The sequence below is a fragment of the Oncorhynchus mykiss genome, chromosome 27, assembly GCF_013265735.2.
Source record: "Oncorhynchus mykiss isolate Arlee chromosome 27, USDA_OmykA_1.1, whole genome shotgun sequence".
Taxonomy (NCBI): Eukaryota; Metazoa; Chordata; class Actinopteri; order Salmoniformes; family Salmonidae; genus Oncorhynchus; species Oncorhynchus mykiss.
The window spans coordinates 16,061,322-16,080,630 of record NC_048591.1 but is presented as its reverse complement, the minus strand read 5'-3'; the positions used below and the strand labels follow the sequence as shown (position 1 = coordinate 16,080,630).

The window sequence follows — 19,309 nt, the reverse complement described above, 5'->3', positions numbered from 1 at the left end:
TTCACCTCGGCCCTGGTTATGAAGGATAGCGTTGTTGTTTTGGTTTGGGGGGAGCGGATGGGTAGGGGCCCCAGACCCCGTTAAGCCTTCATAATATAAAGGCCACCTCACCCCTCGACATCCTCACCGCAAATTATTTCTAACCAAGATCCAGAGGGAGATGTTAGAGAGTGGAAACCCTACCCCTGGTCTCCCGTAAACTAAACACAGTGGTTCATAGTTCCAATAGTATAGAGTCACACAGAAACAGACCGACTGGCTCTGTGGTGTACGGGCAGCAGGCAGGCTGGCAGACTGATCGGTGGTCATACAGTAGCAGCACACAGCTCCACACAGCCAGTCCCATTAATCAACACTTCCTCTCCCAGCCAGCCGGCGAAACACTGTGGAGATGGTTGCCATGACAATGTCAGACCGGCTAGCAGGAAGAGGACACACCTAAGAGACCGGTGTGTGTGTGACTGGCCCAGGGTCTGGTCTTACTATCGTAGCTGAGGTTCATTACAATGAGCTGGCATATGTAGTTTTGGCAAACTGTAGATAACACACATCAAAATGCATATTGTCTATCTGCATGAACAATGTGTACACCCTTACCTCCAGTCCTCCTAAAAGCCCAGCTCTTTCGGAGGATCTTCTGAGGTGTAAAACCACAGAGGACCCCAAAAACATCCATGCTGGCCTCCCCCACCCCTCTCCCCCCTCCGTCTGGCTGGTGGTTCGTCTGAGTTGATGTCAAAAAATGTAACAACATGTTGGCAGCCCTCTCCCATCCCCTTGCCACCAGACATTCCCTCTAATAAAGACATGCTGTCTTCCTCCTCTCACAGTATCCTGGATCTGTGTATCCAAATGACATTCCCATGTTGGGAAATGGCAGAAGTGCTCCGGATGTTGAAATTCAAACAGGAAATGAGCTTGTTTTAGTCCAACCCTTGTCTCCGCTCTGATATCTCTCCACTGAGCTCAGTCAGGATTACACAGCTATTTCCTATTCCTATTCTACGCAGAGACATCACAATTCCAAGGCCTACTATACTAAGTCTAGGGAGAAGGTCTAGAAACTGTAGGTGTTATCAGTATGCCCTGTGTTACTAAACCTTATGCAAACCAAGTGTGTGTGTGTGTGTGTGTGTGTGTGTGTGTGTGTGTGTGTGTGTGTGTGTGTGTGTGTGTATACTGTACATTTTGAACGGTCATCCAACTCTGAACTCCAAGTCAGGAACTCTGGTCTCTTTCTAGAGCAGTATATTGTCTATGAAAGTGGATCCTCGTGATTGTATTTTCCATCCTTTTTAGACCACATAGGTCTAATAAATTAATAAATGATGGATGTGTAGTGGCTTTGCTGGCATGCATCTAAACAAATTGGTTGACTTTGCCCCGCCAAGATTTACATGCTAAAATCACCACTGACATCCACTACAATCCTCAAAATACTATGGCATTCTTACCCCTGCTCGGACTCTTATCCCAAAGAGAGAGAGAGAGAGTTAGGTGGAGGGAGGCAGACTTCTCCCATAGAAGGCCTCGACAATACCATGAGCTGACCAGGTAATGAATATTGATGCAAGCGGATTACCCATACTGTAGATACAGCATGGTACTGGAGATACCATCTCTTACCCTTTCTTCCTCTCTGTACTCCCCCTCTCCCTCCCTCATTCCAGACATGCCTTAGGGAGATAAAGAGGCCTCCAGGACGGTCACACAAAGACAGCAGCTATTGTCTGTTAGGACTGAGAGGAGAGGGCTGGGCGTTAGGATGCCAAAGAAGAGTGCTCTCTTCTCTCTCTCTCCCAGTGCTCTCCGGCTCTCAGACCACACACACACCACACACACACACACACACACACACGCACACGCACACACACACGCAACAGACAAATAGACAAACTCAAACACACACAAATTAAACAAGAGTAACTCAAAAGTGCTGACCTCAATAGGCAACAAACAGTGTGTGGGTCAGATTTGACATGAATTCCAGCATACTATATAACCACATTGCTCCAGCCCTCTTCACACCTACCCACAAGCTGACAATCAACCATAAAACATTCATCCGAAGGAACCTTCTATATGCCTGGTTGGCGTCATGTAAAAAATAACTCCAATATGCAGCCTGTCATCAGTGCCAGACCAGAATGGAGCCTGTGGATCTGAAATCCTGCAGCGGTGATCCACAAGACACTGCAACAGCACCCTCTGCTGGGCGAAACACAAAATCACCAAAACAAATGATCCACCAAATAGGCATGTCTTGTTTCCTGCCACATCCTCATACTCACAGGCCGTAGACCAGGGAAGGACAACAGGGGCTTCAGGGTTTTATTTTGCTCCAGCCCAGATCTAACACACCTGATTAAGCGTATCAACTAATCAGGGTCTTCAATTTAGCTGTGTTAGTGCTGGTCCCTCTCAGACTGGAGTTGCCCAGCCCGGCAGTGTTTCTCCATGCTCCTCCAGCAGCAGACTGGAAGCTGAGAAGGAGTCAGGAGTCAGGACTCCAGTCTGCAGCACATAGCTTAGTGCCGCATTACCCCACTAATCTCTCCTTATCCCAGCATTCCCGCACGCACATAACATTCCCCAAGTTCACCTGACACAGATAACTGTTGGATTACCACATGACAAAATCCTCAGGGATCACAGAGAAAGCAGGAAAACATGACAGTGAACATGTTCAACAACCCCCCCACACACAGCAGGGTTGGAGTCCTTTAGAACCTGGAGTCTGGAGATATATTGTGCTGTTGCAATTATTGCTCGTATAAATACCAGCTTTTATTATCCGTGAAAACAACAATAGCACAGGTCCAGTGACCCACAACCTCTTTCCATGTCTGAGGGATTTTCACGCACCACTTCATACAATATCTGGCTTGATTTGTCCCACCATGACTGACATCCTCACAACTGACATGCTTTCATGCTTCATCTTACACCATCCAACACTAAACAAGTCACAGAAATCACACACACGGACACACACACACGCTTGCACACACACACACACACACACACACACACACACACACACACACACGTAAAGACTCTACTCACTGAGGTGTAGGCGGTCTTTCCCAGGCTGTGGTTGTGATTGAGGTTCTGATTCTCCTGCTCTCTGCTCTGCAGCCCCGCCAGGTGTCTCTCCAGAGCTGCCCAGTCCATGGTGGGCAGGGACTCTTCCTCCACAATCTCCTCCTCTCTGTATCCCCCCATCCGTCCTCCTATTCCCCCTCCTCCACCACCCCCTCCTCCAATGCCACCTCTTCCCCGGCTGGAGCGCCTGTGGCTGGGTTTGGTGGCCCCCGTGCCCCTGGGTAGGGGCCTGGTAGGGGAGTGGGGCAGGATCAGGTTGCCATTCTGTTTCAGTTCCTCAGGCACGGCAGCAGCGAAGGTGGCTGTGTGTCCACTGTGAGCAGGAAGAGGTGGAGGCTTCACATCCTGGAACTCCTCGGCCAGGCTGCGGCTGTTCACTGGCTTCCTGTAGCCTCCGCCAGGTGCCCCTATCCCCCCCACAACTCCACCCTCCTCCTGGCCATGGGGATGCTGGGAGCTGTAGTCGTCCCCGTACTCGCTCTTCCACTCCTCAATCACCTTTTTCTTATACTCCTGGTAGTCCTCATCCTCCTCATAGTCCTCATCCTCCAGGGTTGCCAGATCCAGGGAGGGAGAGGATTTGTAGTCCTCTTCTAAGGTTGCCAGTTCCAAAGATGGGGAGGATTTGTAGTCATCTAGGGTTGCCAGTTCCAGGGATGGGGAGGACTTGTAGTCCTCCAGGCATGCCAGGTCTAAGGAGGGAGAACAGGGTGTCACCTTGTTGGAGTTGGACTCGGAGCTGGAGCGACTGGAGGCGTCGCTCCCCAAGTCCATACCATCCTCCCGGTAGTCCTGCAACAGAGGGAGAAAGAGGGATGGAGAGAAAGGCGGGAGAGAGAAGGAATGGAGAAAAGTATATCAAAATAGAAGTAAGAAAGAATGAGAGTTGGAAAGATAAATTATAATAGTGAGAGAAAGATAGAGGTTGAAAGAGAGAAAGGGAGGGGGGAGAGGAAGAGAAAGACACACAAACAGAGAATTTAGGGAAGTGTGCACACAGAGATTACTGTTGTGGTTTGAGACCAACAACCACAAAACACTTCCTGGTAGAATTTCCTTCCTCTACATTCATTTCCTTGGCACGGTTTCAGTCCCTCTCTGACGCACTCTCTCCTCTCCTCCCTGAGACAACCTCTCCTACCAGACTCACTCGCTACTTCTTCTGTTTATTCATATCTGAGGTCTGCATTGTGACAGCTGAGAGAGAGAGAGAGCGAGAGAGCGAGAGAGCGAGAGAGAGAGAGCGAGAGAGCGAGAGAGCGAGAGAGAGAGCGAGAGACCTGCTGTTAGAGGGACTTGAACCAGAGAGAGAGAGAGAGAGAGCGAGAGAGAGAGAGCGAGAGAGAGAGAGAGAGAGAGAGAGAGAGCGAGAGAGAGACCTGCTGTTAGAGGGACTTGAACCAGAGAGAGAGAGAGAGACCTGCTGTTAGAGGGACTTGAACCAGAGAGAGAGAGAGAGAGAGAGAGAGAGACCTGCTGTTAGAGGGACTTGAACCAGAGAGAGAGCGAGAGAGAGAGAGAGACCTGCTGTTAGAGGGACTTGAACCAGAGAGAGAGAGAGACCTGCTGTTAGAGGGACTTGAACCAGAGAGAGAGAGAGAGCAGTGATTTATCCTATCATCACACATTACACACATCTTCTCAAAGATGCTGCCACAATGTATTTCCTATCTGTGTCTTTGGCAAAGTCATCCCAACATTATTGGTCAGTGTGAGTATTACCAATCTCTTTCTCCAATAGTCCAAAGGTGAATGACACTGGCTGACATTGTGCCATGGCTCTATATATAGTATACATTGCAGTGGCTGTGAGTGACTTAAACAGATGAGTCCAGGGTGGCTGTCTGACCTTGACTGTCTGCAGTGTGAGGCCCCAGTGTGTGTTGCTGTTGTTGTCCAGTGCCAGAGCAATCACTGTCTGATTGATTACCAACTTAATGAAAATGCCCGCCTTGTTTATGGGCCTCCACAAATCTCAGCGTGACCTGAACCTCTTTGAGTGTTTTCACCTCTTATTTCATGGGGTGCATTAACATAGTGCCTGGCATCACATTAAAAAGTTAATGAAAAACAAGCAACAGGAACTTATTCAGAGTCAAAACCAGAAAAACACATTGTTGCACATCCAACACACTAAGAGTTATTGATTGATGATGATTATTGTCCATCGAGAGGATTTTGTTTTCTTGTGGCCAGTCAGTTTTGAAATACACCAAAGAATGGGATTCATAAGGTGTTGATTAAATGAGTGTCATACATTTGAATAGAATTTGCAAACCCTGACATTTAAAAACAATCAATGCAACCACCAACATAGACAAACACCAGTAACACTTTTTTCCCCAACCACATTCGGGAAAGACGTATCTTAAAGGGGCACGTAGCATGCCTAGCAGACACCCATACATTTCCAATCATTGCGCTAACGCTAGCTAGCATTGACTCGCGAAACTACCGCTAACTTCCTTCATACTGGACACAAGGAAATACAAATGGTATCCACAAGTTAATCTTAAATATCTGTTTATAAATATATAATAACAGTTAATATGCAGTTTAAATGCGGACCTGCATATGAAATGATACATGTAATCCGTTACACATAAGGGATTACACACAAAAAAACAACGATAAATGTAATCCGTTACATTAACAGCAAAAAAAATATTGTAATCAGATTACAGATACTTTTGAAAAACTAGATGATTACTTCGAGGATTACTTTCAATTCAGAAAGGATGTTTGCAAAAAAAAATGTTGGGGAATCTTCTCTGTTTTCTCAATGACATTCAAATCAGCTTTGAAAAAAGGAGCAAATGTATATTTGTTCAATGTGAGCGAGTCTGACCATAAATCAGAGACAAATATGATGACACACCAAATGTGTTTGATGGATCGTGGGAAAAGAGCTGAAATAGTATTTTGTAGGCTACAGTCCAAGCAATGTCTTCCAATGGTGCGACTGCTGTCGGCATCCTAAGATTATCCAATTTGAATAAACGCTTGGCGGTAAAGATGACAGGAATGGTGTAGTCTATGGCGATACGGATATCACTTATTATTGATATCTACAAAGCTCATTGATGTGATTCACACTGTCGCTCTCTCATTTTGCTATTTGCGCCTTACGGATTGTGGTTGTTGTGGACGGCTGTTCACAAATGTAAATGTGTATTTGAACCCAATAATGGTTGAATTCAAGAAGTTTAAACTGCCTATCAATCATTCTTTTCGAAACCAGTGGACAGCCACTGAAAAATGCGCTCTTGCAACAGCTACATAGTGCGGATCCCAGCCTGTGGAATACAGATTAGGCTTTAAAAAAAAGGTGGAATCTGTAGTTGTTACATCCATTTTTGGATTTATATATATATATATATACACTACCGTTCAAATGTTTGGTGTCACTTAGACATTTCCTTGTTTTCCATGAAAACGTACATGAAATGAGTTGCAAAATGAATAGGAAATATAGTCAAGACGTTGACAAGGTTATAAATAATGATTTTCAATTTAAATAATAATTGTGTCCTTCAAACTTTTCTTTTGTCAAAGAATCCTCAATTTGCCGCAATTACAGCCTTGCAGACATTTGGCATTCTAGTTGTTAATTTGTTGAGGTAATCTGAAGAGATTTCACCCTATGCTTCCAATTGGATTGGCTTGATGGGCACTTCTTATGTAGCATATGGTCAAGCTGCTCCCACAACAGCTCAATAGGGTCGAGATCCGGTGACTGTGCTGGCCACTCCATTATAGACAGAATATCAGCTGACTGCTTCTTCCCTAAATAGTTATTGTATAGTTTGGAGCTGTGCTTTGGGTCATTGTCTTGTTGTTGGAGGAAATTGGCTCCAATTAAACGCCGTCCATAGGGTATGGCAAGGCATCGCAAAATGGAGTGATAGCCTTCCTTCTTCAAAATCCCCTTTACCCTGTACAAATCTCCCACTTTACCACCACCAAAGCACCCCCAGACCATCACCATCATTTAATGAAGCTTCCAGTTGAGGACTTGGTGTCTGTTTCTCAAACTAGACAATCTAATGTACTTGTCCTCTTGCTCAGTTGTGCACCGGGGCCTCCCACTCCTCTTTCTATTCTGGTTAGAGCCAGCTTGCGCTGTTCTGTGAAGGGAGTAGTACACAGCGTTGTACCAGATATTCAGTTTCTTGGCAATTTCTCGCATGAAATAGCCTTAATTTCCCAGAACAAGAATAGACTGACGAGTTTCAGAAGAAAGTCCTTTGTTTCTGGCCATTTTGAGCCTGTAATCGAACCCACAAATGATGATGCTGCAGATACTCAACTAGTCTAAAGAAGGCCAGTTTTATTGCTTCTTTAATCAGGACAACAGTTTTCAGCTGTGCTAACATAATTGCAAAAGGGTTTTCTAATGAACAATTAGCCTTTTAAAAGTATAAACTTGGATTAGCTAACATAACGTGCCATTGGAACACAGGAGTGATGGTTGCTGATAATGGGCCTCTGTACGCCTATGTAGATATTCCATAAAAAAATCTGCCGTTTCCACTTACAATAGTCATTTACAACATTAACAATGTCTACACTGGATTTCTGATCAATTAGATGTTATTTTAATGGACAAAAAAATTGCTTTTCTTTCAAAAACAAGTACATTTCTAAGTGACCCCAAACTTTTGAACCGTAGTGTATATAAACATTGACTCTTGAAGAATATAATTTAAACATGCCTCATGAGCTTAGTTCAACTGTCACACTCCATTAGAACCCAAAATATAAGCTTGTTTTTCTCCAATGTTTGTAAACATTGTAAATGTAAACAAACACTGTATAGCCTCATAACATGGTTAAAACAATCATTTTAATATCATGGATGATCAGTCCTTGCATCCATAGCTTTGTCTATTCATCTGAGAAGGGTTACATTTATCCAGGCCCATCCCTCAGCTTTTTACCAACATATTTGTTCATTTGCCCCTTAAACAGCTGCATATTATCAAGATATCAAAGTGTCACCAACAAAAAGGTCAACAATGAGACCTATAGCAAATGCAGCATATGGCATTACTTTCTCACATGTAAATAGCACTTTTCAGTAGTGTTCAAAGCATGCCATTCCATGAGCGCAGCATTTATTTTTCAACTTGAATCAATGAGCCCAATCAGTCCTCCATGACAACAAAATCATAAACCACAGAGTAGGGCTGGCTAGTCCTTAGACTTGGGCTCATGCTCAGGTAAAACAATTTGGCTAATCTATACTTGCATATTTCCAGGTCCTATTCTTGAAGATCAAGGGGTATAACATTTATTGGAATGACTGGAATCGTGATAGACTTTGGCCTTTAATGTAAAGATACAATTGAATCGTATTATTATATGTAGTAGAAAGCGATGGGTTAGAAGAAGCCTACATAACCAACTCATAAAATAAAATGTAACATCTATATATGTCCAGCTATGTAAACTTTAACATTGATTTATCCTGCAATATGTTGTTCAATTGGTAACATACATGCTTGTCTTCTTCTAGTGTCTCTTAAGGGGAAAGTCAATTAAAAGTAACGTAAAGTAATAATTTCATTTCTTCTCCCAGGCCCAGACAAACCAGTATAATCTGGAGGGGGTCAGGCTGGCAACAGTCGAGATGTTGGCAACAGTGGTTCACTGTAACTCGCACTCTCGCAAGATGGCAATGTTTCGTTACATTGATGTTATATTATACATGTGGATTATTTTGATAAGGACAACATCTGAAAAGGGGGTTGTTGACACACCGATTCATAGCTTGCACGTAGTGTCAATGTCGTAGTAGGCTAGTTGACGTCTAGGCGGGGGGTATAAACGCGCGTGCGTCCTGCACCTCCCCTCATATGTCAGAGTCCAGTCACGTTTATGATTAAGATTCGAGATCAAAATGTTGTGTAGCCTACATGTGACATATCGCCTACATGAAGTCACGAATCCTTGCGCAGACTTTCAAAGAGTGGAGCGTTCGTTACAATTTGCTACAATGTAGCAAACCTTACCAAAATGCTCATCAAAAACACCGGCTCTATCAGTGATCCATCCGGCCGATGTTATTCGAAATTCCTCCTGCCATTCCACGACTATTCAAGGACGATTTTATATTAGCTTACTCTGCACATTATAAATAAGAAGATGGATAAGGGATCATGGCGTCCTTACTTTAATCTCCAGCCATTGAAGTAGGCTACCACCGTAGCCTATAGTGGGGAAACGGTGGGAATCCGTTTTAAATCTCAACCTGCGAGTCCTTAAAAGGGCAACGGCTCCATTGGTGGAAAAGAGCGTAGCGTAGCCTCTATAACTATTCTAAAAGAAAATGAAACGTCTCTAGCCCTATCAAACACGTCGGAATTAAAGTGACGCTTCCAGTTCCTGTATTATCATATTAAAACCATTTTGGGCTTCGGTTCATTTGAGTCCGTGTAAAATGTGTAGCCTTATTATTTTAAGAAGGCGAGAAATCCCGTCAGACAGCTGGGCGGGGGAGCGGTGGGGCCCGCTTTGGTTGATCCTCTCTGCGATTAACTTCGCAGCCGACACACTGGGTGGATTTGGCCACACAAAACATGCAAATTGACAGCTGCGCGGAACCCCACCCCGCCAGCGATGCGAGCGTTTTGGGTTTAATTATTGTATTGGAGAGGACACTGGCCACAATAATAAACCCCTGCCATTTTTATGTAATTGTGAATAATCTACAACAACAATTTTGCACTTGCTTAGTAGGCTAAATGGGCATTACATTTAACACCCATGCCTCTTCTCCCAAAATCAGAGTGTCATTTAGGCTACCCAAAACACTGCTCTGTGCAATAGCCTGTGTTCAGCTAATGCCAATTAATACAAACCTTTAATGCAGGTAAATATCAACTTCATAAACAGGTAGAGCGCACTTAGCCGTATGCTGAGTCATTCATCCACAAATGATGTAATGTTCCTAAAAAAAAGTCACGGGAGAAACCTCACTTCCCCCGGCAACAGCGGTGACAGAACCGCCCAATTTCACAACGCAGATGACAACGAACATAACGAGAGCACACTGACGACAGGGTTCCTATCAATAGACCACACCGCACTACATATCAATAACAAAGGTTTATCCTCCATGGTAAGGCTTCTGAATAAGACAGCCTATATCCGAAAATAAACCAGCCCAGGCACACACTGTACTAATGTTAGCCTACTAACCTGCAAACGCCCTATAGTAAAATGTCTGAATGACAGAAAACAGCCTATTCTAAATACATATATTTTGACCGATGACCTATAGAAGACATGAAAGAAGGTAATGCAAATAGCCCAGCCTATGGGTTGCTTAGTCATAACAACAAACGCATCACCAATACTTACTGTCATTTTCTCTGTAAAATGTCTTGTCTCAAGACATCTTAAAGTCAATAGCAGACAACAATTGGATCTTTATTTGTCAGTATAACTCGGTAGTTGGTGAGGATATTATCCGCTACCCGGAGATATTACAGAAAGCCGGTAGATTGTTGAGAACGTATGCCAGTCCAGTCATTGCTCTGTGTGTATCCGCCGCGGAACTCGAGCACTCCCGAGGCAGGGTAAAAAAAAAAACACGCGTTAAAAAAATCTAAAATAGATGCGTTAAAAAAAATCCCCGATTTTGCGAGCGCCCTGGTCGCCGCTCTTCTCTTCTCGCCTCGCCCGGTACAGATGTCAAACGTCGCTTCTACCGTTCAGTGCATGCACACACAGGCTCACACAATGATTGGCGAGAGAATGTGAATGTGTATCTCCCTCTGCGCGTTTTTATCGTCCGCACAAGTCAGCCTCACACATACTGTATCTCTGCTTTCCAGTGTACTCGACTAAACGCTCACACACATGCAAAGAAGCTCTCTGCCACAGCGGCGTCTCAACTTCCCAGCGCTCTATCGCAGCAAGCTGCTCTGAGAACAAACTGATGACAGAACAACAGCCCTGCCTTCTGCACTCACTGACCTTGCGAATTGTATATTGAGGTAAAATGATAGACAGAGTGAGAGAGAAAGAGAGAGAGAGAACGTGAGAGAGATAAAAAAAAAAGAGCCCAACACTATATCTAGTTGAATAATTCAATATGCTCTGGTGTTCTGAGTAGGTTTGGAACAGTTTCTGTCATACTGTGACTGCATAAGCTATAAGCACCCTTGGACATCTCAACGAATCTGCTGTCATATCCTTTGTAGTTGAGATCACTTTACTTTTCACAAGTGATTGAAGGCTTGTTAGTGCTATGTTGATGATCAAAAATATAAATCAAGTCTTCTGGGCAGAGCGTGTTTTGGCCCAGAGGGTTGTGGTCTGTTTTGTTACCAAGCTCTGGCTAATCTCAGTATTTTGCCAGACTGCCATGCAGTAGGGTGGCACTGGGCAGCACTGTCCACAGAATTCACTGGCTGTGTCTCAAATCACACCTTATTCCATATAGTGCACTACTCTTGGCTAGAGACCTCTGACATCTCATTCTCCATCTCACTTTTGGCCAAGGCCTATTCTTCATATAGTGCACTACTATCCAAAAATAGTGCAGAATACCCACTGGACAAAAACTGGTTGAATCAAAAAATAATCCAAGTAATTTCAACCCCCCAAATCTACGTGATGATGTTGAATCAACGTGGAAAACTAATTGGATTTGCAAAAAGTTCTCAACGTAAGGGTATTTCGTCTTTTTTTCACCGAACGTTTAACCTAGATCTAATGACATTTAACCTAGATCTAATGACATTTAACCTAGATCTAATGACATTTAACCTAGATCTAATGACATTTAACCTAAATCTAATGACATTTAACCTAGATCTAATGACATTTAACCTAGATCTAATGACATTTAACCTAGATCTAATGACATTGTGAAATGTTTTGTTGAGGTCACGTTGAGTTCACTTTAGTTGACAACTCAGTATACTTTTTAAACATATATCTTTATTCAAGTTTGACCAAATGTACATCAATGTAAATACAAAGATTTTACCATATCCCTCCCTCCCTCCCTCCCTCCCTCCCTCCCTCCCTCCCTCCCTCCCTCCCTCCCTCCCTCCCTCCCTCCCTCCCTCCCTCCCTCCCTCCCTCCCTCCACACCACACATCTACCCCCCAACCCCTCCAGTCTCTTCCCTACCTCAGTTCCCCCAACTCGATTCCCTCCCTCCCAACCCCTCCCAACCACCCACCCAAATCACCCCATATACCCAACCCACCCCACACCCTCCCCCAGTTCGGTCATAGAAAACAACATTCTACAGAGATATCACAACAAATAAACAAACAAACAAGAACACAGGAAAACAAGAACAATTGTCTCACATACAAACAATTCAATACAGATTCTAGATAGAAAAAGTGGCGCAACAAAACCAGAAATAAAAACGTAGATAAATGATCAGTAAACCTTAGACAAAGCTGCTTGGACTGGATAGCATTATATTGATGACTGTACCTATTTTGTAATGACTACTGGTAATACCTACTGGGATACCCTAAAGCATCTCATCAGAGGGGAGCCTTTGGAAGCCATTAAAGTATGATATAAATGGTTGCCATCTTCTAACAAATGTGTCATTGGGAACCGCTAAGAGAATACTTCATTTTCTCAAGCTTTAGGAAGAACATTACATCGTTGAGCCATTGAGAAGTAGAGGGGGGCGGAGCAGACTTCCACGGGAGAAGAATTCCACGTCAAGCTAATAAGGATGTAAAGGCAACAATATCGGAATGTTTGGGGTCCAAGGAGAACAAGTCTTCTGGAATACCCAAAATAGCTATCAAGGGACATGGCTGCAGGTTCATTTCAAGCACCTCAGATAAACATTTTAAAATAGAATCCCAGTAATGTTGTAGTTCAGAGCATTGCATGAACATGTGACTAAGGTCACAGGGTGAGACATGACATCGATCACACTTAACATTTATATTTGGATTTATTTCAGACAATCTGGATTTGGAAAAATACACTCTATGTAAAACCTTAAAGTGCATGAGACCAAGACGAGCACAATATGTAGTTAAGCGTACTCTATCAATCACCTCATCCCACCACTCCTTCATAAATTCAACACCCAATTCCCGTTCCCAAGCAGATTTAGTTTTGTTGGTGGAGTGTTTGTCCAATGACACAATACACAGATAGATCTGAGAAATGACTGCTTTCTGTCGAGGTAGTAGAGTCAACATGCCATCCCAGGGTTGGCAAGGGGGTGGAGCAGGTAAGCCAGAAAATTGGGAGGAGACTCAATGCCTAATTTGAAGGTAATGGAAAAAGTGAGATGGAGGCAAAGACTAGTTAGAGGCCAGGTTGGGAAAACTAGAGAACAATTAATTTACATATAAGTCTTGGAAGGACTTAACACATTTCCTTGTCCAGTGAGAGAAACAATTATCTATTAAGGAAGTGGGGAATAAGTGATTCTTATCAATAGGACCCATAGTAGATGCAGAGGAGAATTTAAAATGATTTCGAAACCGGTACCAAATCTTAAGTGTGGAAAGCACTACAGGATTGCGAGTATAGCAAGAGGGGGAGCTGGGAGAGAAGAGCAGAGCAAAGCAGGAAGAGAAGAAGAAATATAATAATGTGCCTCTAGGTGGCACCATGGGGTATCTGGAACATGTAACCAGAATGGCAATTTCTGAAAGTTGGCTGCCCAATAATAGTATAAAAAGTTGGCTAGTGCCAGCCCTCCACTAAACTTGCATCTCTGAAGTAAAGATCTGCTGACCAGATAAATGTGGTAACAGCCTGATTGATTGACTTGCGATAGATTGAACTGGATAAAATGATTTGGGTAAACTGTTCATTTTCAGTGAAGAGGCTACTCAGGGATGCTGGTCTTCTAGGCAGAGTTGCAAAGATAAAGACATATCTCAGATTGGCCAATAAAAAGATGGGCAAAAGAACACAGACACTGGACAGAGGAACTCTGCCTAGAAGGCCAGCATCCCGGAGTCACCTCTTCAATGTTGCCGTTAAGACTGGGTGTTTTGCGGGTACTATTTAATGAAGCTACCAGTTGAGGACTTGTGAGGTGTTTGTTTCTCAAACTAGACAATCTAATGTACTTGTCCTCTTGCTCAGTTGTGAACCGGGGCCGCCCACTCCTCTTTCTATTCTGGTTAGAGCCAGTTTGCGCTGTTCTGTGAAGGGAGTAGTACACAGCGTTGTACCAGAATTTTCAGTTTCTTGGCAATTTCTCGCATGGAATAGCCTTCATTTCTCAGATCAAGAATAGACTGACGAGTTTCAGAAGAAAGTCCTTTGTTTCTGGCCATTTTGAGCCTGTAATCGAACCCACAAATGCTGATGCTCCAGATACTCAACTAGTCTAAAGAAGGCCAGTTTGATTGCTTCTTTAATCAGGACGACAGTTTTCAGCTGTGCTAACATAATTGCAAAAGGGTTTTCTAATGATCAATTAGCCTTTTAAAATGATAAACTTGGATTAGCTAACACAAAGTGCCTTTGGAACACGGGAGTGATGGTTGCTTATAATGGGCCTCTGTACACCTATGTAGATGTTCCATAAAAAAATCAGCCGTTTCCAGCTACAATAGTCATTTACAACAATGTCAACACTGTATTTATGACCAATTTGATGTTATTTTGATGGACAAAAAATGTGCTTTTTTTTCAAAAACAAGGACATTCCTAGTTAAATAAATGTTAAATAAAAAATGTAAAACATTTCTAAGTGACCCCAACGACTAAGCTGAAAAGCCAAGTCTGTCTGCTGGAGCTGTAGCGCTGCTGGATTGATTGGGAAGCAGTAACTTTTCTGGAGATTCAGCTTGTAACCAGAAAAGGAGCCAAAGTATTCCAGAATAGAAAGGATAGAAGGTAAACAGGTTGCAGGATGCCCGTAAAGCTACGGAAAGGGGCTCAATGGCAACAGCAAATAATAAAGGGGACAATGGGCAGCCTTGGCGTGTCCCAAGTTCCAGGGCAAAGTAATCAGAACATTGGTACATTGGTACAGATACTGGCCTGCCAGGGGAAATGTATACAAGAGACAGATCCATGAGCTAAGTTTGGCCCCAAATCCATTTTTTTAAGAATAGCAAATAGATATTCCCATTCAATTCTGTTGAATTCATTTTCTGCATCTAGGGAGATTACCATCTCAGGAGAGTTGGAGAATTGTTTAGAATGAATCATGTTGAACAGCATCCGAATATAAAATAATTAACATCTGTCCTGTATAAATGACGTTTGTTCCTGTGATATGAGTCCTGTTAAGCCTACTTCCAGACGCCTCGCCACCACCTTCAGCAGCACATTTACATCCACATTAAGGAGACTTAGGGGCCTTAATGAAGAACAGGAAGTGGGGTCTTCCCCTTCTTAAGGAGAAGCGCTATTGAAGTCTGTGTTAGGGTAGGTGGCAACGAGCCACGTTCAAGTGATTCATTATACATTGATAAAAGTAAAGGGGCTAACTTGGTATATAATTTCTTAAATAACTCAGTTGGAAACCCATCAGGCCCTGGAGCCTTGCTGTTCTGCATTGACTTGATAGACTGAATAACTTCTTCAAGGCTGAGAGGGGAATCAAGCTCATCTGCAGTTTCAACTGTGGGAGTCTCCAGTTCACCCAAAAATTTAGTCATAATGGCAGTATCTGATGGAAATGCAGACATATACGGGGAGGAATAGAAATATTTGAAGGTGTTGTTGGTCCCTGTAGGGTCAGAAATCAAGCTATGAAAGGAATCTTTAATTTGAGGAATCAGACGGGTAGAAGCACTGCGTTTTAATTGGTGTGCGAGCAGACAACTTGTCCTGTCACCATGCTCATAGTAGCTACCGCATGAATGCAATAGTAACCTTGCTGCATCTATAGTGGACAAGAGATTGAGTTCAGATTGTAAATTCAAGTGTTGCTTATATAGCTCTGGAGATGGCGTCAAGGCATATTGGTGGTCTAAGTTAAGGATGGCTTTAGAGAGTTCTTCTAGTTCAGCTTACCGAGTTTTGTTTAAATGAGAAGAATAAGAAATAATTTCTCCTCTAAGATAGGCCTTATTTGATTCCCATAAGAGAGAATGAGAGGTTGAGCTTGTCTGATTTGAAAAAGAAAATGATCAATAGAAGTGGAGATAACGTTACAGACATCAGACAGGAGAAGAGAATTGAATCTCCAACAGAGAGGAGTTCAAGTTTGTCCTGATAGGACTATGTCGAGTGCTTAAGGTTCATGGTCAGAAATTACATTGGGGGAATATTCAGAAGAGGTGACATTTGGAAGTAACTTTAGATCAATGAAGAAATAGTCAATACGAGATAAAGAATGGTGTACATGTGAAATGAAAGAATATTCTATTTCCCGGGGATTCTGAAATCTCCAGTGATCTGTACACCCATTCTGAACCATAGCATGTGAGAAGGACTTTGACATAGCAGAAGGAGACATAGTTCTGGGGTTGGAGCGGTCTAAAGCCGGGCTAATAACACAATTCAGATCCCCGCCAAATATCAAAAGATGGGTGTTCAGAGAAGGAATTTTCCCCAGCAACCCATTGGCAAATTCATCAAAATTGGGAGCATATCCATTGACCAATACACCAGGTGTGTGCCAAATGGTGCCAGTTATGATTAAATATCTCCCATTACTGTCTGAAATATCATTAGTAGTAGAGAAATGTGTTATTTTACTAACCAAAATTCCAACACCTATGGCTTTGGAGTTAAAGTCTGAATGGAAAACCTGACGGAACCTGGAGTTTTGTAGCCTTGAGTGATCTTTAATGTGTAAATGGTAAAAATAACACATCTGCTTTTAGCTTTTTCAAATGGGAGAAGACCCGAGAACTCTTGACAGGATTATTCATTGTTTTAGTATTCCAAGATAAAAACTTCATAGGATTAGGCCTACCTATTCCAATATTACTATTATTAGCATTATTTACCATCTAACATTTTGAAAGGAAAAAGGTGTGAAAACAGACCAAGCATTTGCAAAGATAAAAGAGAAAACGGGTGAAAAATGCAATAAAATAAAATATAAAATAGGACCAAAAAGGTAATTGCAGGCTAGGCTATGCATGCTACTTGGCAAAAGAGTAGGTCTTAGATCCAAGATACGGCTCAGAAGTGACTGTCTGAACAACACTGGTCGTCCTCGTGTGAGTAAAACTGTAGCTTCCCCCAGCATGTTCAACGTGAAGACGAGCAGGGAAGCGGAGTGAGAATTTCACTTTCTTCTCATGAAAGTTGTGTTTCACATCAAGGAATTTAGTTATTTTCTTGGTAACATTCGAGCTGAGGTCAGGAAAGATTAACACCTTCCGTCCTCAGAAGTGTAGCTGGTCTCTGCCCTGCCTCTGGAGGATGTGCTCCTTGTCACTGTAGTTGTGAAAAAGGACGATAAATAGTCTAGGCTTGGAGTTGTCGTCTCCGCCCGCTGGGGAGGGGCCAATGCAGTGGGCTCTGTCCAGCTTCGGGGGGGATGGAACGATGGCCGGACCCAGCACCTCCGCGAACAAGTCTGACATGACCTTAACTGAGTCCCCTCCTTCAAATCCTCTGGTATGCCAACAACCCAAAGATTGCAACGGCGAGACCGGGATTCCAGGTCATCGGTCTTGTCAATCAGCTTCTGGATTTCAGAGCTCAGACGGGCGACCGTTTTCTCAAGGGCTACTATGCGGTTACTGTAGTCACACAGGTCATGTTCAAAGCCTTCAAGTCAGTGGCCTTGTTCATCTGCAGCGGCTCAGACACCATCCAGGAAGGCGGAGAAGGGGGCCAGAGCAGCATCGATGGCCGTTTTGAGCTGAGGGGCAAGGGTAGCTGTAAATTCTGAGACCAGAACCGAAAGGAGATTCTGAAGATCTTTCTGAAGATCTGTGGGGAGTGTGACCGCATGAAACTCCCTAACAGTTGGACTGGAGTCGGCGCCATTACCATTCACATTTGCCATTACGTTTGAAATGTTAGTTACAGGTCTTCTGCTCCTCAGATCGTGTGACATTTGAATCAAAAAAGGTAACTTACGAACTCATCAATCAAATCTGATATGTAGGAAAGTGAAATGCAAAGTAAAAATTTGGCAAAATGAACTAATGCTTAGGAGCTCATCTGCAAGCTACTTCTCCATTCACATGCTAAACCGGAAGCCCGGCAACTCAGTAGTTTTACTGGCGTCTGTGCCTAGTGGGTAGAATGTACAGTGGGGCAAACAAGTATTTAGTCAGCCACAAATTGTGCAAGTTCTCCCAATTAAAAAGATGAGAGGCCTGTAATTTTCATCATAGGTACACTTCAACTATGACAGACAAAATGAGAAAAAAAATCCAGAAAATCACATTGTAGGATTTTTAATGAATTAATTTGCAAATTATGGTGGTGATGTTTCGGGGCTGTTGCTGGGCAACATGGACTTTCAACTCCCTCCAAAGATTTTCCATGGGGTTGAGATCTGGAGACTGGCTAGGCCACTCCAGGACCTTGAAATGCTTCTTCAAAGCCACTCCTTCGTTGCCCGGGCGGTGTGTTTGGGATCATTGTCATGCTGAAAGACCCAGCCACGTTTCATCTTCAATGCCCTTGCTGATGGAAGGAGGTTTTCACTCAAAATCTCACGGTACCTGGCCCCATTCATTCTTTCCTTTACACGGATCAGTCATCCTGGTCCCTTTGCAGAAAAACAGCCCCAAAGCATGATGTTTCCACCCCCATGCTTCACAGTAGGCATGGTGTTCTTTGGATGCAACTCAGCATTCTTTGTCCTCCAAACACGACGAGTTGAGTTTTTACCAAAAAGTTATATTTTGGTTTCATCTGACCATATGACATTCTCCCAATCTTCTTCTGGATCATCCAAATGCTCTCTAGCAAACTTCAGACGGGCCTGGACATGTACTGGCTTAAGCAGGGGGACACGTCTGGCACTGCAGGACTTGAGTCCCTGGCGGCGTAGTGTGTTACTGATGGTAGGCTTTGTTACTTTGGTCCCAGCTCTCTGCAGGTCTTTCACTAGGTCCCCCCGTGTGGTTCTGGGATTTTTGCTCACTGTTCTTGTGATCATTTTGAAACCACGGGGTGAGATCTTGCGTGGAGCCCCAGATCGAGGGAGATTATCAGTGGTCTTGTATGTCTTCCATTTCCTAATAATTGCTCCCACAGTTGATTTCTTCAAACCAAGCTGCTTACCTATTGCAGATTCAGTCTTCCCAGCCTGGTG

General features: G+C 43.5%; 1 protein-coding gene across 4 annotated transcripts in view; it reads right to left on the bottom strand.

Annotated features, from left to right (window-relative positions):
* LOC110507626 (schwannomin-interacting protein 1) overlaps positions 1–19,309 on the bottom strand; it is a 355,356-nt gene that overhangs the window by 50,930 nt on the left and 285,117 nt on the right. The window contains exons 1-2 of one of the 4 annotated variants that reach the window (XM_021587733.2): positions 10,471–11,003; positions 3,067–3,897 (exon numbers count right to left, since the gene is read on the bottom strand). In XM_021587733.2, coding sequence (XP_021443408.1) covers positions 3,067–3,897; positions 10,471–10,476 — 837 coding nt within the window. In that variant the 5' untranslated portion in view covers positions 10,477–11,003. Of the gene's footprint in view, positions 1–3,066; positions 3,898–9,119; positions 9,263–9,968; positions 10,084–10,470; positions 11,004–19,309 lie in introns of those variants that run through there. The other 3 variants (XM_036965813.1, XM_021587732.2, XM_036965812.1) reach the window with 3 other exon arrangements.